Source organism: Anomaloglossus baeobatrachus, chromosome 1 (genome assembly GCF_048569485.1).
Source record: "Anomaloglossus baeobatrachus isolate aAnoBae1 chromosome 1, aAnoBae1.hap1, whole genome shotgun sequence".
NCBI classification, from domain to species: Eukaryota; Metazoa; Chordata; class Amphibia; order Anura; family Aromobatidae; genus Anomaloglossus; species Anomaloglossus baeobatrachus.
In genome coordinates this window covers 955,104,156-955,125,249 of record NC_134353.1, presented here as the reverse complement: position 1 = coordinate 955,125,249, position 21,094 = coordinate 955,104,156, and the positions used below count along the sequence as shown (strand labels likewise).

At 42.8% G+C, this 21,094-nt stretch overlaps 1 protein-coding gene across 1 annotated transcript; it reads right to left on the bottom strand.

The window, feature by feature from the left end:
* Window positions 1-388: 388 nt before the first annotated feature.
* LOC142257391 (uncharacterized) lies at window positions 389-20,071 on the bottom strand. Its single transcript, XM_075329477.1, has 6 exons — window positions 19,998-20,071; window positions 19,632-19,808; window positions 19,435-19,558; window positions 19,286-19,353; window positions 18,982-19,084; window positions 389-3,773 (listed from the first exon to the last, which is right to left on the bottom strand). The coding sequence occupies exons 1-6, from the start codon at window positions 20,049-20,051 to the stop codon at window positions 1,327-1,329; spliced, it is 2,973 nt and encodes a 990-aa protein (XP_075185592.1). The 5' UTR covers window positions 20,052-20,071; the 3' UTR covers window positions 389-1,326.
* Window positions 20,072-21,094: the final 1,023 nt, after the last annotated feature.

Genomic DNA, 21,094 nt, shown 5'->3' with positions numbered 1-21,094 from the left:
AAGTGTTTCTGTGCTGGGAAATTGAAGTCCCCTCGCCTTCCGGACTTTTCTGCTGGGACTGACCCGTGCAGACTCGGACTCCGGTGTCCAGGTTGTTTCTTCTGGGGTGTACCGAAATGGTTGCTTCACCCCTTGTCTGTCTCGCCTTGCCTCCGACCCTCACTCAGGATTTTCCCCTGGTACTCGCCCAACACAGCACCGTTTTCAGGTGGCTTCCTCTGTCGGTCCTGCACTAGACCCCACCGGTTTCATCTGCCTCTCTCAGCCCCCAGTATTGGAATTTCTAGGAGACGTCAACTGACATCAGCCAGTACGTCTGACGTCAGCTAATGACAAAAAAAAAGCGATCAGACATCACATTAATGCAAAAAATTGTTTATTAAGTTATAGACGGTGATACAGTGGGGGTGAAAAGTGTGACCACACAGGTCAGGAAAAGGGCACACAATTCCCACTGCAAGTGTAATTGCTAAATGTTAAAGTATACATAGATATTAATAAAGGTATAAATTACAATACCGGAAAATGGTAATCCAGGCAGGCACAGATTATATAAAAAATTGCAAATGCTAAGTATATTGGAAGTAATATAAACAGCCCAAGGATTACAGACTGAAATGTGTACAAAAATGACCACCTATGGTAGATTTGCATCATAGGATCTGGGAATGTAAATTGCAATATTTGAGTATTTAATGGCACTGATTAAAAGCAACTATATATTCCATATTAGTAACCAGTGCCCTTGATGTGATAAATGTCATATTATTCCAAATCATACAGAAAGGATCATATGTAAATAGACTATACAGGGGATAGAACATACTATCATCTAAGATAGTAAATAAAGATCCGCTTACCAAGTTCGATATAGAGAGCAAACCAGACCGCGTAATCCTGTACTGCAAAAAAGTGTTGCCGCTATTGATAGAGAAGAGCGCCCACCCGACGGCCATTTCGGTGTGAGCCTTCTTCAGGGAGTGACATCATGTGCATGAACGTTAGTATCAAAAAAGGTCCAGTGTCCAATCAATGCATGACACGCCAGAGATTGACACATGAGCGTCCCTGGAAGCGGGCCCGCCCAAGCGCCGCACCACATCGGGCTCCGGGTCACGTGGAAATCACAAGATCACGGAGGCCCAGTGCATAGAGATGCAGCGCACGAATGGAGGAGACCGCAAGAGAACTGCGCATGCGTACCTGGCAGATCACGGCCGATGGGAAAAATGCATTACCATAATTTGGAAGCATGCCATCTACTGATCTAAGGCATGAGTTGATTTACTGCTATAACATTTCCCACATTTTAAACAAACATGTCTTTTACCTTGTGTGAATTTTCATGTGTCTAACAAAAGTGAATCTGTGAGCAAAGCATTTCCCACATTCTGAACATGAAAATGTCTTCTCCCCTGTGTGAGATTTTAGATGCACATTAAGCTCTGCTTTCCGAATAAAACATTTCCCACATTCTGAACATGAAAATGGCTTCTCCCCTGTGTGAGTTTTTATATGCATTTTAAGGGATGATTTCAAACTAAAACATTTCTCACATTCTGAACATGAAAATGGCTTCTCCCCTGTGTGAGATTTTATATGTATATCAAGATGTGATTTCTGAATAAAACATTTCCCACATTCTGAACAGGAAAATGACTTCTCCCCTGTGTGAGTTTTTATATGCCTTTTAAGGGATGATTTCAAACTAAAACATTTCCCACATTCTGAACATGAAAATGGCTTCTCCCCTGTGTGAGATTTTAGATGCACATTAAGCTCTGCTTTCCGAATAAAACATTTCCCACAATCTGAACATAAAAATGGCTTCTCCCCGGTGTGAGTTTTTATATGCATTTTAAGGGATGATTTCAAACTAAAACATTTCCCACATTCTGAACATGAAAATGGCTTCTCCCCTATGTGAGATTTTAGATGCACATTAAGCTCTGCTTTCCGAATAAAACATTTCCCACATTCTGAACATGAAAATGGCTTCTCCCCTGTGTGAGATTTTATATGTATATCAAGATTTGATTTCTGAATAAAACATTTCCCACATTCTGAACAGGAAAATGACTTCTCCCCTTTGTGAGTTTTTATATGCATTTTAAGGGATGATTTCAAACTAAAACATTTCCCACATTCTGAACATGAAAATGGCTTCTCCCCTGTGTGAGATTTTAGATGCACATTAAGCTCTGCTTTCCGAATAAAACATTTCCCACAATCTGAACATAAAAATGGCTTCTCCCCGGTGTGAGTTTTTATATGCATTTTAAGGGATGATTTCAAACTAAAACATTTCCCACATTCTGAACATGAAAATGGCTTCTCCCCTGTGTGAGATTTTAGATGCACATTAAGCTCTGCTTTCCGAATAAAACATTTCCCACATTCTGAACATGAAAATGGCTTCTCCCCTGTGTGAGATTTTATATGTATATCAAGATGTGATTTCTGAATAAAACATTTCCCACATTCTGAACATGAAAATGGCTTCTCCCCTGTGTGAGATTTTATATGTATATCAAGATGTGATTTCAGAATAAAACATTTCCCACATTCTGAACATGAAAATGGCTTCTCACCGGTGTGAGATTTTATGTGGTAATAAAGATGTGATTTCAAATGACAACATTTCCCACATTCTGAGCATGAAAATGGCTTCTCCCCTGTGTGAGTTTTAATATGCCGATCCAGCTGTGATTTCCGAATAAAACATTTCCCACATTCTGAACATGAAAATGGCTTCTCCCCTGTGTGAGTGCTTATATGCCTATCGAGAGGTGATTTCCGAATAAAACATTTCCCACATTCTGAACATGAAAATGGCTTCTCCCCTGTGTGAGATTTTAGATGCACATTAAGCTCTGATTTCCGAATAAAACATTTCCCACATTCTGAACAAGAAAATGGCTTCTCCCCTGTGTGAGTTTTTATATGGTCATCAAAATGTGATTTACTAATAAAACATTTCCCACATTCTGAACAAGAAAATAGCTTCTCCCCTGTGTGAGTTTTTCTATGCATATTAAGGGAGGCTTTCCAACTAAAACATTTCCCACATTCTGAACATGAAAATGGCTTCTCCCCCGTGTGAGATTTTAGATGCACATTAAGCGCTGATTTCTGAATAAAACATTTCCCACATTCTGAACATGAAAATGGCTTCTCCCCTGTGTGAGTTTTTATATGTCTATCAAGCTGTGATTTCCAACTAAAACATTTCCCACATTCTGAACATGAAAATGGCTTCTCCCCCGTGTGAGATTTTAGATGCACATTAAGCGCTGATTTCTGAATAAAACATTTCCCACATTCTGAACAAGAAAATGGCTTCTCCCCTGTGTGAGTTTTTATATGTCTATCAAGCTGTGATTTCCTAATAAAACATTTCCAACATTCTAAACAAGAAAATGGCTTCTCTCCTGTGTGAGTTTTTATATGTACATCAAGATGTGATTTCACACTAAAACATTTTCCACATTCTGGGCATGAAAATGGTTTTCCTTTGTGAATTATTTTGTGTGAAATTAAAGCTGACTTTTGGGTAAAACACTTTCTACATTGATTACATGAATACGGCTTCTCCCCTGTCTGAGCTCTTTGTTGTTTAACACCTCTTCTGTGGCTTTTATTTTGCTGAACATTCTGCAGTGAATCAACACATTGTTTAGAAGCAGCAGACAGATCCTGGGTGTGAAGGACTGAGGGTAGATCTGGGACAATTACTTGCTCTTCATATGTATTCTGTATAATGCCACAATCTTCTGTGAAAAGAATAAAACAGATTTTGTAAAATTTACCCCTTCAATGACTAACAACACAAGCTGCCCCTACACGAACTCCAGACACACTGCACACAAAATGGTATCTGTGGATCTTTACCCTCTACCAGAAATTTTGGAGGGTCCTGCCTCTAGTTCCTTTCATCCTGGTCTGAATTACCCTCCCCATCAGTCCCAAGCTGGAAGCACTGCCTCGGTGAAGCAGCAACAGGCTCTGTTTAAATGACTGTCTTTAGATGATAAATCGCACACTGCAGCAAAGTTGTTGAGAGGTCTAATAGACGAGACAGATCTGAGTCTCTTGCCATCCGAACCAACAACCAGCCATGGCCGTGTCTGTTAACGTGCCTGTAACCTAGTGGTGGCTCTGAAGCTTAGGAAACTCGCACATGTGCCATGCACCATGCCTGGACCACGTGCTCAACTTCGTGGTTCAGCAGTTTATGAAAAACGAGCTCAATTTGCCAGAGCTACTTGTGAAGGTATGCTGTGTGTGCGCCCATTTTCCACCAATCCACACCAGCTTCCACTTGTCTGGCAGGGCTTCAGCAGCAGTTGCAAATGGCAGCTTAGCAACAGCTGTGTGACGTGACTACGCTGGAACTCCACATTGCACATGTACTTGGCAAGGCTTTCTGACCAACAGAAGGCATTAGTTGAATACCAGATACAGCTTAATAGTTTTTATTTATATAGCGCCAAATATATTCCATCGCACTTTATAACACCAGCTCCAACATGAGGTATTCCGGTCAGCCCCCATGCATAAAAACTGACTCATGAACATGGATGTCTGAAATCTGTGACTTTCTACAAAAAATTGAGGAAACAACGAAGATGGGGTGATGATGAAGCCATAATCAGCATAACCATCCCGCTATGGTGCCTCCTCCAATGCTTCATGCTCCCAATTAAAGAAGAAGCTTTGCATGTGGGCCAGGTAGAGAGGGAGGAAGAAAGTACAGAGTGCTACATGCTTGCCAATCCCCTGTCCCTGTCCAGGCACAGATGACACCTGCCAGGCACCAGACATTGCACATTCACAAGCACCATCAGCAACATTGTCAGACGTTTTTCCCAGCCCAGCATTAAAGTATCCGTAATCCAGGACTTGACATGGAAATGAAAATATACAGCCAGCCAAACAAGCACCCACCCAAAGGACCAAACACTGAACGGGCATCTTTACAGACTGCTTGCCCTGGAAATGTGGCCATTTAGGCTACTGGACACTGAAGCTTGCTGCAACCATATGGCAGCGGCTGGCCTTCGGGACTTACTCCCCAGTGCAACTATTTATTTACCCTACAACAGCACGTATATTATAACTAGAGATGAGTGAACTTTTCAGGGTTCAGTTCCCCGAGCCTAACCAAACATACAGTGCGTTAGTTGAACAAAACTCTGAATCTTTATCAAACCTTTCTGAACGCCACTGAATTCAAAGGGAGGCCAAACATAAAGCAGAGTAAACACCTCTAGGGAGGGGGGGGGGAGGGGCGAAATCCTTCCAAAACAGCAGAAATACATTTTACAGTGCAGTACCACTGTTTTGGCATAGCCATTAGCTTCCTACACTATTCACATAAGAAATATAAAGGTAGATGAGAGACAGGTGTAGGGCTTGTGCTCCAATAACCATACAGACAAGAGACAACTTTGAGTCCTATCTTGGAGTCTTGACATTTAAAAACATGTTTGAGTGGCAGGTGCAGGCGTCTTGCTCACAGAAGACTGGCACTACCCAAAAGAAAAACTTGGGAGACCCATATTGTAATCTTGACATTCAAAATGCTTTCAGGCAGACAGCAGCATCAATTCTCCTCTCGCCATAGGGCCTTAAGAGCTGGGAGGTACAGTCCATGCAATACACAGGCTGTGGCCCGTGATTTCAATTTTAAAAAGTGAACGGACAGTTGCCATGCCTTCTGCAGCAGCAGATCCAGGACATAATAGTGCCATAGAAACATTTTGACAACCAGGTTAATCCATGCAGGACTTATGTGATGTCGCCCAGGCGTAATGTAGCCACTAGGTTTGCACCGTAATTGCACATGACCTTCCCTGGCTGCAGGTTCAGTGGAGACAGCAGTTTATCAAACTCGGCCTGGATAGTGTTGCACAACTCTGCAGCTGTGTCACTGCATTCTCTGATGCATACTAATTTAAGCACTACCTAACTGCATTGGCTTACACACAGGATTGTTGCCTGGCATTTACATTTTAAAACTCAATAAAAAAAATGTTTAAAAACATTTCAGACAGACAGCAGGACAGTGACATTAATTGTTCCCCTCCATTTCACCATAGTGTCTTTGCACAGCAGGATGGTATGGTCCATGCAAGACACAGGATGTGGCTTGGCATATAAATGTTAAAAATCAAGAGATGCATGAAAGATAGGCATAGGCCTTTTGCTCCCAGAAGACTGTCCCTACAGACAAAAATCTCTTTGCGTGTGAGGTGGAAAGAAAGGGTATCTTTTTCATGTAGACTGTAACGACATCATCAAACTTGGAGTGACTAATTTGGGAATTGCCAACGTAACCTTCTCGGTTTGATCCTCCTCCTTATCTGTTGAGCTACTCAGCTGCATGCCTCTGGGTTCACACCAAGTGGGATCTACATCATCTTCAGGCTCTAGCTCGTCCCACTCCTCTTCCTGACTTGACATCACAGGACGGTAAGCGTGCGCCTCAGGTATCTCAGTCTCATCATTATCACCTCTACCGCCAAGAGTTAACATCAGTTGACGAGGGTTGGGATCCTGCTGGGAACCTACTTTGTCCGGGCCAGGATCCAACTCACAAAGATTTTGGGCATCAGTGCATATACTTTCCTCCTCTTCAGTCTGGGAATCTTTAGAGTGGGCCTGTGATGCCCATGGGATAGTATGTGTGAACAGCTCTTGAGACTCTTGCATGTGTGGTTTCCCACAGTCACTTTGAAGGTTGGCAATTTGTGACGTGGGTGCAAACAATTGTAATTGGGTTGGCACCTTGGAGGAATGAACTGTGTGTGATGTTGAGGTGCAGGAAGAGGAGGAGATGCCACTTAATACAGCGCTTGCCATCAATTCCAGCACCTGTTCTCTATCAGCCTCATTTCAAAGTTGAAGCGATGTGTGGCTGTCAAAGAAATCTAGTGGAGTAGGCTGTCCAGTAACAGTTGTTCTCATTTCTCTCGGGATAGGATGAGCCGGCGTTTGCTCACTAGACCCATTTGCCTAATGGAACTTCCCACACGTACACCTCCAACATTTATTTCCCTTTCCACGACAACCTTGTTGTAATTTACCACTCCTGGTTGTTGTACCTTTCCCCTTTCAAGCAGATATTTCACAACACAAGGCTCACACTTGTCAGACACCTGGCACAAAAGATTATTTATTTCCTGCCTGAGTTGGCAAAAATGTGAAGGCACTAAAAAGTACCACTACCTACAAATGCGGTTCATTGCGTAATTTGGAGCATACACAGAAAAGTGCCAAGAAGACCCTTTTAGATTTTTCAATAGCAAATTGTCAGCAGCCAGCACTAACAATACCTGTAAATGTATTTCACTGCGGAATTGTGTAGCCAAGTAAAGTTGCGAAGAACTACTTTTTAGATACTTCCCTAGCAACTTTTTAGACCAGGCACTAATAAGAAACAATACCTATAACTGTGTTAGCAGAATTTTGAGCAGGCAATTAAAATTACCAAGAAACTCTTTTTACATACAGTACAGACCAAACGTTTGGACACACCTTCTCATTCAAAGAGTTTTCTTTATTTTCAGGACTCTGAAAATTGTAGATTCACATTTAAGGCATCAAAACTATGAATTAACACATGTGGAATGAAATACTTAACAAAAAAGGGTGAAACAGCTGAAAATATGCTTTATTATTCTAGGTCCTTCAAAGCAGGGCTGTGGAGTCAGTAAGCCAAACCTTCGACTACGACTCCTCAATTTCTCTTGCTCAGAGGAGTCGACTCCGACTCCGACTCCTACATATATTGCTTATAATTAGGTGAAAAATTTATTGTAGTACATGAACATGTGTATGTGAACATCAGACATTTAATAATTTTTATGATACAATAATCAAGATATTTGGATAGAGCATAAAATATATTTATATTGGAATACAACTTTAGAACACAAAACACTGTAATAAATTGTAAATATGTAATACACTATGTAATATACAGTAGATTACATATATATCTTGTGTGTGTGTGTGTGTGTGTGTGTGTGTATATACACAGTTAGGTCCAGAAATATTTGGACAGTGACACAAGTTTTGTTATTTTAGCTGTTTACAAAAACATGTTCAGAAATACAATTATATATATAATATGGGCTGAAAGTGCACACTCCCAGCTGCAATATGAGAGTTTTCACATCCAAATCGGAGAAAGGGTTTAGGAATCATAGCTCTGTAATGCATAGCCTCCTCTTTTTCAAGGGACCAAAAGTAATTGGACAAGGGACTCTAAGGGCTGCAATTAACTCTGAAGGCGTCTCCCTCGTTAACCTGTAATCAATGAAGTAGTTAAAAGGTCTGGGGTTGATTACAGGTGTGTGGTTTTGCATTTGGAAGCTGTTGCTGTGACCAGACAACATGCGGTCTAAGGAACTCTCAATTGAGGTGAAGCAGAACATCCTGAGGCTGAAAAAAAAGAAAAAATCCATCAGAGAGATAGCAGACATGCTTGGAGTAGCAAAATCAACAGTCGGGTACATTCTGAGAAAAAAGGAATTGACTGGTGAGCTTGGGAACTCAAAAAGGCCTGGGCGTCCACGGATGACAACAGTGGTGGATGATCGCCGCATACTTTCTTTGGTGAAGAAGAACCCGTTCACAACATCAACTGAAGTCCAGAACACTCTCAGTGAAGTAGGTGTATCTGTCTCTAAGTCAACAGTAAAGAGAATACTCCATGAAAGTAAATACAAAGGGTTCACATCTAGATGCAAACCATTCATCAATTCCAAAAATAGACAGGCCAGAGTTAAATTTGCTGAAAAACACCTCATGAAGCCAGCTCAGTTCTGGAAAAGTATTATATGGACAGATGAGACAAAGATCAACCTGTACCAGAATGATGGGAAGAAAAAAGTTTGGAGAAGAAAGGGAACGGCACATGATCCAAGGCACACCACATCCTCTGTAAAACATGGTGGAGGCAACGTGATGGCATGGGCATGCATGGCTTTCAATGGCACTGGGTCACTTGTGTTTATTGATGACATAACAGCAGACAAGAGTAGCCGGATGATTTCTGAAGTGTACAGGGATATACTTTCAGCCCAGATTCAGCCAAATGCCGCAAAGTTGATCGGACGGCGCTTCATAGTACAGATGGACAATGACCCCAAGCATACAGCCAAAGCTACCCAGGAGTTCATGAGTGCAAAAAAGTGGAACATTCTGCAATGGCCAAGTCAATCACCAGATCTTAACCCAATTGAGCATGCATTTCACTTGCTCAAATCCAGACTTAAGACGGAAAGACCCACAAACAAGCAAGACCTGAAGGCTGCGGCTGTAAAGGCCTGGCAAAGCATTAAGAAGGAGGAAACCCAGCGTTTGGTGATGTCCATGGGTTCCAGACTTAAGGCAGTGATTGCCTCCAAAGGATTCGCAACAAAATATTGAAAATAAAAATATTTTTTTTGGGTTTGATTTATTTGTCCAATTACTTTTCACCTCCTAAAATGTGGAGTGTTTGTAAAGAAATGTGACAATTCCTACAATTTCTATCAGATATTTTTGTTCAAACCTTCAAATTAAACGTTACAATCTGCACTTGAATTCTGTTGTAGAGGTTTCATTTCAAATCCAATGTGGTGGCAACTCGCGAAAATTGTGTCACTGTCCAAATATTTCTGGACCTAACTGTACATAGATATAGACAGATATATAATGGAGAGATAGGCAGACAGATAATAGATATAGATAGATAATAAATAGATAGATAAAGGATAGATAATTGAGATATATAGACAGGTATATAATAGAGAGATAGGCAGGCAGACAGACAGATCCACAGACAGACAGACATTGCACAGTATTATAAATGGATAATCTTGCTCACTGTCAAGTAGAGGGGTGCTCAGAGAAAAAGAGACGATACTGAAAAGCGTAGCTCTGGCACACCCAAACGAGAAAGAAACAGATATGGTGGTCCAAAAATTATTTTTATTATTATTATAATTCTTCACTCATTTGCAAAATATCGAGTTGTAACCTTCATGCATTTCATGAACGTTTTCGGCATTAAATAGCCTTTATCAAAAAATTAGGTCTGCATAAACAAAATAACAGAATTAACAATCAGTATATATGTATTTTTTAAGATCCATATATAACATCATTTTAATTTACAATAACAGTCGCCACTGGATCATAATAATATAATAGAACAAACAAGTATAAGTGTAGCATGAAAAAGGACTGTAAGCGCCCATGTACCTAAGTTTACTGGGTCACAGAGTGTGGGCACCCATAGAGGTCTGTATAACCAGTAAGGCTGTAAAACAAAAGAAAAAAACCATGTGACAAGCCGATTGGGAATGTAAAGGAGGAAGAGAAAAAAAAAAAAAAAGAGAACAGAAAAACAACAATAAATGTTAGAAAGGCTAAGATTGAAAAGAATAGACACAAAAGTAAATCATTGAGTACAAGAGAGAGAGAGAGAGACATGAAAACACAGGAAAAAGCAGGTGTGCAGGAGCCAGATAAAACACTGGTGTAATCTAACAGGTAAAACCATATGAACAAATACCTGGTAAAACTGGGAATCGGCATATAGAGGCAAAACACCTATACAAAGAATAAGTGAGTTAGCACCACGTGTCAGAAATAGAAACATAAGATCTAAGGACCTATAAACCATACCTTATGTGATACAAGAAATACAAGCAGGGCTGTGCTCCAGTGTGGTGCAATCAGGACACCATGCAGAGATCTTTAAATAGTATAAAGACTGGTCTCCCAACCAACCCAGAGAGACACCAACAGTCACGTGTTATTAGACAAAGCAGCAGGAATGAAAGCTACCTAATAAAGTGAAGGCACATAAGTGTGGCTGAAGGAGCTCATTACCATGACAGTAAATGAATGACAGAGGCAGAAAAGAAGAGATAAAGGACAGTTCCTCCACAATTCTTGGTAGGTGAATATGCAGATTTATAGTAAAGCCAAAAATAAGAGATTGAAACATAAAACTACAAAAATAGGAACATAGAAAAAAATAGGAACATAGAAGAAAAAAAAAAAAAAAAAAAAAAAAAAAAAAAATCGGCTCACCACTTGACTCATGTAGCCTAAAAAATAAACAAAACCAGAGAATATAAATACGCTGTGATAAATATGGACTCCAAAAACTATCACCCATCCTCAGCACCTAGAGGAGAATATCACACTCCCTGTTGAGACCCATCGGCTCCAACGTCTGAAGCGTGTATATCCAAAAGGATTCACGTGTTTTTAAAAGTTTAAAAAACACGTGAATCCTTTTGGATATACACGCTTCAGACGTTGGAGCCGATGGTAGTTTGTGGAGTCCATATTTATCACAGCGTATTTATATTCTCTGGTTTTGTTTATTTTTTAGGCTACATGAGTCAAGTGGTGAGCCGATTTTTTTTTTTTTTTTCTTCTATGTTCCTATTTTTTTCTATGTTCCTATTTTTTTCTATGTTCCTATTTTTGTAGTTTTATGTTTCAATCTCTTTTTTTTGGCTTTACTATAAATCTGCATATTCACCTACCAAGAATTGTGCAGGAACTGTCCTTTATCTCTTCTTTTCTGCCTCTGTCATTCATTTACTGTCATGGTAATGAGCTCCTTCAGCCACACTTATGTGCCTTCACTTTATTAGGTAGCTTTCATTCCTGCTGCTTTGTCTAATAACATGTGACTGTTGGTGTCTCTCTGGGTTGGTTGGGAGACCAGTCTTTATACTATTTAAAGATCTCTGCATGGTGTCCTGATTGCACCACACTGGAGCACGGCCCTGCTTGTATTTCTTGTATCACATAAGGTATGGTTTATAGGTCCTTAGATCTTATGTTTCTATTTCTGACACGTGGTGCTAACTCACTTATTCTTTGTATAGGTGTTTTGCCTCTATATGCCGATTCCCAGTTTTACCAGGTATTTGTTCATATGGTTTTACCTGTTAGATTACACCAGTGTTTTATCTGGCTCCTGCACACCTGCTTTTTCCTGTGTTTTCATGTCTCTCTCTCTCTCTCTTGTACTCATTGATTTACTTTTGTGTCTATTCTTTTCAATCTTAGCCCTTCTAACATTTATTGTTGTTTTTCTGCTCTTTTTTTTTTCTCTTCCTCCTTTACATTCCCAATCGGCTTGTCACATGGTTTTTTTCTTTTGTTTTACAGCCTTACCGGTTATACAAATAAGAAATAACGTTTGGAACTCCATTCTATGTCTGAACTGGGTGCAAAAACCTAAAAAAAGGTTTTAGGTTTTTGCACCCAGTTCAGACATAGAATGGAGTTCCAAACGTTATTTCTTATTTGTTAGTAGTTTTTCGTTTGGGAACCCTCCCCATACACACCTATTGCCAATCCACATCGTATATATAGCCTGGGTCTCAGCTTCCCATACACGGTAAGTTTTTTAACTGCATGAGAGGACACACACAAGCTAGGGACCCCAACGTAGAGAAATACTTTGGCGTAGTGTTGGGGCTCTTCTGCATTGATCAATTCAGTAGCTAAATTTCTCTTTATTCATATATTCATGGCAGTAATGCAGGTTCCATTTTTCACATTTCATTCTTGCATCTAGCTATTGAATTTTTCATGTCAGTATTCACACAGCAGTTTCTGCTATTACATGTATTCCCCTTACATAGTCACTGGTGTGCATACCTTATCTCCCCATACTTACCGGTTATACAGACCTCTATGGGTGCCCACACTCTGTGACCCAGTAAACTTAGGTACATGGGCGCTTACAGTCCTTTTTCATGCTACACTTATACTTGTTTGTTCTATTATATTATTATGATCCAGTGGCGACTGTTATTGTAAATTAAAATGATGTTATATATGGATTGTTAATTCTGTTATTTTATTTATGCAGACCTAATTTTTTGATAAAGGCTATTTAATGCTGAAAACGTTCATGAAATGAATGAAGGTTACAACTCGATATTTTGCAAATGAGTGAAGAATTATAATAATAATAAAAATAATTTTTGGACCACCATATCTGTTTCTTTCTCATTTGGGTGTGCCAGAGCTACGCTTTTCAGACATTGCACAGTATACAGGACACACACATGTTATACATAAGACACACACAGCACATGATACATTACAGATGACACACAGCATGTTATACTCACAGTCACTTCCTGGGCTCCAGGAGTTCAGTGTGGCTTTTGTAACTGTATCTCCGACAGAGCTGCTGCCCCTCCCCCTCTCTATGGCAAAGACAGGAGAGAACACAGAGCGGAGAGCAGGTGAGGGCGCCCCCTGCCTGAGGCTGTGCAGAGCGGGAGAATACCAGACGCAGGGCACAGAGGAAGGGGGAGGGGCGCTCTCTGCAGGAGGCTGTGTAGGGAGAGGAGAGGAGGGCGCTCCGTGCCTGAGGCTGTGCCGAGCGGGAGGAGACCAGACGCAGGGCCCAGAGGAGGGGGGAGGGGCGCGAGCAGCAAAGTGAAAGTAAACAGCTGCTCCCTAGGCGCCCCCTCTGCTGTCTGCCTGCCGGCGCACAACTCGCACATGCCTAAAGACGGCTATGAACATGTGTATCATTTGCTTTTAACCTGACCTGATGACAATTGTGTCTCATCATCATCCACCTCTGGAGACAGTAATTGCAGTTTCCCACCATCGGCTTCTTCTGACCACAGCTGCTCAAATATTAGGGAATTATCACACACGACCTCTTCATGTCTCTCTCAAAATATGCACGGTGAGAGGCCAGAGGCAGCCATGAGTGGAAAGGTAAAGAGCTCCTCTGAGTGTTCACGTGTGGGGTGACTTGTCTCCTGGGACTCGTCATAGTGGGAGAAAGGAGGATCACGGTGAGAATTATGTGGTCCAGCCTCTTGGCTAGTGAGAATGGACCGTGTGCTCGCACTGTTCTGGTTTCAACAGTGGTGTACTGTGCCCTCATAACATGAAATAGGAACTTAGAACAAGGGGATGTTTGAGGTCCTCCTGCAGAAGCAGGCAAAGTTTGCCCTGTCACACAGCCAAAAAGACCAAATTCAGCACCATGTCCACTTCCCCATCCCTTAACGCATGACTTGAGCATGTATAATTAGATACGTACGTAAGCAAACTCTTATTACAGAATAGAATGTATTGGAATTATCCCTTGGGACTGTTAGTTTGATCTTGCAGCAGATAGCAGCAATTTTAGAAATCTTCCTTTAAAATGGTGTTTTGTTTGGGACTGCACCAGGTAATTGAAAGCCATCAACTGCTGCGTAACTGGCTTTTGTGAGACACTTTGGTCGACCCAACGCCATTGAACTCTATAAGTACTAACACGCTCAGATAGCAGCAATTTTAGAATTCTCCCATTAAAATAGTGTTTTGTTTGAAGCCGCAGCTAATTTACCACAATCAACCCTGCCTAAATAACTTATGTATTAAATCTATTTTTATTACATTTTTTCTTTTACATCAGTAAAATAAGACTTACAGTAACAGACCGACAAAATAAACACCTCATAATAAAGTCATTAGGGTCTCAACACACCTTTGAGGAAATTATTCCCTTCATATTATAAGAACAGGACACCTAAGTAATTACATTTGCTGATAATAGGACCTCAGGAAAGTCAACTCAGTAGGGTCCCATGACAATACATAGAATACAGGTATACAATGGGAATAGAAATCTGAATAAACAGAGCGTGCGGGTGCCATACAGGAAGAACAGGCAAAATAATCTACAGGCCGTATGACTCTGCTCCCAAACAAAAAAAGGAATAAGTATGGGGAACAGAAGGACAGAAAGAGGGGAAAGAAGGAAGAAAAAAAAAAAAAAAACAAACGAGAGGGGAAAGACACTCCACCCTCTCAAGAATTCCCAACGATCTATTGGAACTCTGGGGAATCAAAGAACATGATCCAAGACCCCACGGCCGGATAAATTTATCAGTGGATCCACCAATTTTTACCATGAGATTCTCCATTCTCCAGAGACTGGCCAACTCCTCTAGCTAATCCATCAAAGTGGGACACCATATCCATTTCCAGCATCTAGGAATGGTCATTCGAGCTGCAGTTAAGCAGAAGCGCAGCGTGTCCCTCTTCTGCGAGCACAAAGAGAAGGGCCACCTGGGCGAGATCCTGCACACTTTAAAACTCATTTTGGCATACGGAGAATACTGACTCCCAGAATGATTGCAGTGTACCACAACATCCAGATATCTAACATTTACCCTTTTTCTGTATTACATTGCCAACACCTGTCAGATACTGAAAGAAAAATAGCATGTAACGTGGACAGGCATTGGTACCACCAGGTAAGTATTTTTTTAATTTTTCTCCTTAGCTGCACATGCCAGAGATAATTTGAGAGACCAGAGAAATGCCCTGTTCCACCCATCCTCAGAAATGTCGACCCCCTAGCTCCTCCCTCCACAGAGAGATAAAGTTGGGCCTGTCAGTCGCATCCCTTTGGATAGATAAGCGAGATGGAATGTTCAGGTGGAGAGTTACGTAGGAACAGCTTTTCGAATTGAGTGGGGGGCTGTGAATACCTTCCCCCTGTCCTGAGTGGATAAAAAGGATTTCAGCTGAACATATTCCAACAAAGATCTTGCCTGTTGGCCAAAAGGACATTGTAGTTTGGCAATACGCTTCCTAGAAGAACATGGAAAAAACGGTGTTCCTCAGAACACCTAAACCCCAAAAAACGTCTAGAAGTTAGACCCAGGGGAGACTCCAAGTTGTTTAAGAGGTTGGTTAGCGGGCCCTGCAAAAAAAGAGAGCCCCTTCTGACCTCATACCACCCGAACTGTACAAAGAAAGTTTACCTCCCTTTCCACCCGAACCCTGCCCTCCCCTACCAGTTCACGGAAAGTAGTGTAATGGTATCTCTGAGCTATCCTGCTTGACCCCAACCCACTGTTTAGAGCCTCTGTGAAACTGCCAGTCTATCAGTCACATCAGAACAGCTGCCCTATAGGCCGCAGCCGCTCCAGAAGTGGCGCATCTATTAGATGCGCCAATCCTGGTGCTTTTCTCCAGCTCATCCCGATGCCCTGGTGCAGTGGCATTCGGGGTAATATATGGGGTTGATACCAGATGTGTAATGTCATCTGGCATCAAGCCCTGGCATTAGTGAAGTCACGGCGTTTATCAGATACCCGACATCACTGACCTAGTAAGTAATGAAAAAAAAAAAAAAAAAAAGATTTTCACCAATTAGAAAGAACAAACAAATCGGGTCTGGCGTAATCCAATAAGGGGGTCCCACGATGATCCATACTCACTGTCCCAATCAATGAAGAACAGAATGTTCCCCATTGGCTGGCAGAGCAGTGCGGTGACCTGAGCTAACATCAATAGGTCAGCCCAAGTCACTGCGGGGCATGACCAGCGCTGACTTCAGGAGGTTTGCTAGGTGCATTACCTGCGGTGATGGAAACAGCTGCACTCCTGATGTCAGCGCTAGAGACTGAGTTCAATGACCGCTGCATTCTCAGATCACCTCTCGCGAGCGGCCTGTGACGTTACCGCTAGTCACAGTCTGGGCCGCCCGCGAGAGGTGATTTAAGAACACGGCGGTCAGAAACACCGCAGGTAATGAACTTTACTATCCTCCTGACAGCAACACTCATCATCCCCACAGCTGCTAGCACTGCAGAAGAGGACATGTTCCATAATAACGGAACGGACATACGGCATCCGATGTGTTTTTTTGTAGGATCGAATGCACATGGAAGTGCTTCTATGTGCCATCCAATCCTACAAAAAAGACATTGAAAAGATGGTCCTGTCAGTAGGTCCGCAAAAAAACAGGAACTGACCAGGACAAACGGAACGGTCATGTGAATGAGCCCTTAGGGTCAGCAGTGAAGTTCAGGTCATTGCCTACGATCAGGATCCCCACTGCAAAGTCAGCCAGTAAGGACAGGAGGGAGGAGCAAGTTGTCGCCGGGTCTCTATTAGGCAAATACCAATTATCAATGGTGAAAAGGGAAGAATTAACACTTATTTTCAAAAAAATAAACCACCCCTATAGTCGAACTTTGTGCCTAAAACCTCATGGCTACCTATTGATACCCCTTTTGATTTTGATTCTGGATTGGAGCTGTGTATCCACTTGGTATAGTACCTAACCTTGAAGCAGCGGAGATGACCATTCTTGAAGTGCGTCTCCTGCAATAGTAGGTATGAATTCGATTCCGTCAAATGGATCTGGTGACGGGGCAGTCCAGCAATTCCATGTGGAATAGAAAACGACCCATCAAGGGAGGTGAAAAACTGTTTGCCCCCCTCCACCCCGGCGGAGAGTGCGCTGCTGATCACTTGAGGGCACAGCATTCCTCGGTCCCATCAAAAAGTGTAGCCAGTTCTCAATGGCAACCAAGGGGATGTCCAGGGCCGCAGAGAAGAAAGGCATGTCAGAGGGGGATCAAAGGATTTGCATGCGTCTTGTGTAGCGAACCTGAAGGCGGAATGGGAAGCCCCAATTGTACAGGATGTCAGAGGAGCATAGCATGTCCAATAGTGGTTACAGGGACTTCCGCCTTTGTAAAGTGAAACAGAACAAATCAGGTACAATTTGGATTTGTCCATCTTCAAATAAAACTAAGGCCCCACTGTGGATCTTGAGCATAATAGGGTCCTTCAGAATATAGCGGTGCACTCTACATATCACATCTCTCGGGCGGTCATTTTCCACAGGTTTAGGGACCAGGGCCCTAAGAGCTCTATCTAGTTCCAACATATTGTTAGGGGGTTCGCCCAGGATCTCGTTAAAGATGGTTTGTAGTGTACAAGGAAGGTCTTTGGATTTAACAGATTCTGGCACGAAACGTACCCTAATATTTTTTCTGCAGCTCCTATTTTCGGTATCATCCATATGAAGCATCCCACGGGGCAGGTGTTTTTCACCTACTTGTCACCGGGTCCGGGGTGCAGATCCTCTGTACCGTCACGGGGTGGTTTGGCCCAGTCCCGTTGCCCTGAGGCGTACAGGAAGGGATGGCGAAGGGTGGTAGGAAGGATGGAGGCGGTAGTTGCAGGATGGGGGTGACGGTTAGAAAAGTCTATTACATGATGATGACGCCACCTGTGATACATGGCCAGGTATGCGGCCGCCGCTGCTGGATCTCCCACCGGGGAAAAAGGTTAGGTGCAGCCGGGATGGTGTCGCTCCCCACAGGCGGAGCGGGATTACCTCAGGGAGGATGATGGAGTACGGGGGTGGTGGTAGTCTCCGTTCACACCGCAACGCTGGGCGACGGCACCGGTAAATGAGAGACAGGAGCTGCGCTTCCAGGTCTTTTACTCACAAGTTGTTCAGGCGCTAACCCAGAGTACCGTCCACTGCCACGATGAGCACCAGCCGATCCCGGATAGTCGGCGGTCACCGCTGATGCCCGTGAAAGTCTGTTAGTGAAGTGTCTCACAGTTGCTATCCGGAACCTGGGCCGAGCCTCCTGCTCCAAGCCACGGGCCCATGAAGAGAGACAAAAACAAACTCCTTGTCAGTGCTAGGTGTTACCCAAGCTGTGCCCAGGAAGGTTCTGTTCTAGTATATTTCTACCCCATGTGGTGCTGCCCCCAGTGCTTTGTGTTGGGACATAGCCAGGTCATACCCCCTAAATTCTTTTTTTAAAACACACTGGACCCTAATTTTATGGCTCCATGTTCTGTATCTCTCACACACTGACATGAGAGTAATAGGAGATAATGGATTCTTGATCCCTAAACTGGAGAAACCCCTCATCAGCCCTGACAGCGGATAAAAGGAAAGAGCTGGAGCTCGTCCTCGCTCACATCGGCAGAATTCATGTCCAGCTGTATTTCTCCTCTATAACATAACTGCACATCCCGTGTTATCACAGATTCATTCACATTTCATGTGTATTTTACATGAAGGGTTAATATACCGCTGGAGAAACTGACACAGCAAAGAGCAGAAAATAGCAATGTGTGACTTGTGTGCGTTATTGGGTGGTCTGTACTCACCGGGGCGGTGATCTGTAGGCATCTCCTCTTTCCTCCGCTGATCGCCCCTCACATTTCTCTCTGGAGAATTAATATTGTTCAGATCTTTATCCGGATCCAAAATCTGCAAAACAAAATATTGTAAAAGACCGCGGGAATAATGGAGATAAGATCCGGACATGTGAGGTCTGTGGTCTGCTGTGATCCTGCCGTCTCCACCGCTCTCATTACACAAGTATAAAACATCTAATACTGGAGGAGAAACCAAGACTGAACACAAGGAGGTCACAGCCGTCTACACCTCATAGGGGAGATCTCCATCTACCTGAGGATCCTGTGGAGGAGGAGGAGGAGCGGGACATCTCTCTGGGGTCGTCCTCGTACTGGAGAGACCTGCAGGAGACACAGACAGGACGGACATCATTACTACAGACAGATAATTATAGGCCAGGTGTATTCAGTCCTGTCTATTACCTGGTGATTTGCGGGGCTGGTGCTCCTCCATCATCACCTCCTTGTACCGCTCCTTGTGTCCTTCTAGATACTCCCACTCCTCCATGGAGAAATAGACGGTGACGTCCTGACACCTTATAGGAACCTGACAACACAAGAACACCAACATCACCCAGAATCCTCCAGTGCCGTCCTGTATAATGTCCCATCAGTGTCACCTCTCCAGTCAGCAGCTCAAGCATCTTGTTGGTAAGTTCCAGGATCTTCTGGTCATTGATGTCCTCATGTATCCGGGGGTGAGGTGGAGGCTCCGGTATTGGGCTCAGGGTTCCTCCCCATCCTTCAGACACAGGGGCCTGACAGCGATCACTAGAGGTCTTCACTACAGTGTAATCCTGAGTATGTAAACACTAATAATATCACTACAGACATTTCCAGAGTCCATCACCTCCCCGGTCATATCATCTGTTATTCCCATAGATAATGATGTAATGTGATGACATCAGAGCCTCTCACCTCCCCGGTCATATCCTCTGTTATTCCCATAGATAATGATGTAATGTGATGACATCAGAACCTCTCACCTCTCCAGTAAGATGGAAGATTATCTCCAGACTCAGGTTTAATATCTTCTCCATAATTTGGTCTTTGTCCTTATTCATCTTTTATGACAATCAAGAAAAATCAAAAGAAAACAACAGAAGATCCTTTAATGTAATGAGGATGAGATGATGTTGAGAAAAATCAACTAAAAACACACAAAAAAATAACTGAAGAGAATAAGGGAAATTATTTGAAAAGATAAAACAGTGCAGATGTCGTCTTCCCTCTTTTCTGTTGGCGCTGACTGAATCCGATCTGAGGAGGAGACTGTGCAGCAGATCGGGCGACTCCAACACTTTATTCTTGGTCTTCAAATTGTCCAGTTTTTACAGGAGTTACTCATAAACCGTTGCTCTCTCCCTCATGAGTAGTGCGGGGTCTGTCGCTCTGTCTCCCCCATGCGAACAACGGCTCAGCTAACTGAACAGCCCGAACTACGGGCCGACAGGACGACGTCCGACACTTTTCCCCGCACCCACAGGGAGCCCCGACTCCCCGGTGAGTGCTGCAACCCCGGGAGCCCACACCGGCAACCCAGCCAACACATACCCACCGCTCCCTCCGCCCCCCGCACACATTACCGCACTCGGCTCTACCCCCCCGCACTCCGCCCCCGCACACATTACCCCGCAGGATGGGGGCACATACCAGCATTGGGCCACATCACAGCATCAGCATATTGTTACTTAACTTTATACTGTTCATGGCCTGCTTTCATTACAAGCCATGGAAATCATTAAACATTAGACTCATCTATTAAAAAACTGTTCCTTCTGTTGTTTGTTATTTTAAAACCAATAACCAATTCTAAGAATAATAAATTACACTGTTGAGAATAAAGAACTGAGTATACAAAAATACTTAATTCAGCCATTTCATAGATTCAGGTATATAGTTTAGTAAGATGTAAACTAACACACATATAGTGCCTACAAGTAGTATTCAACCCCCTGCAGATTTAGAAGGTTTGATAAGATGCAAATAAGTTAGAGCCTGCAAACTTCAAACAAGAGCAGGATTTATTAACAGATGCATAAATCTTACAAACCAACAAGTTATGTTGCTCAGTTAAATTTTA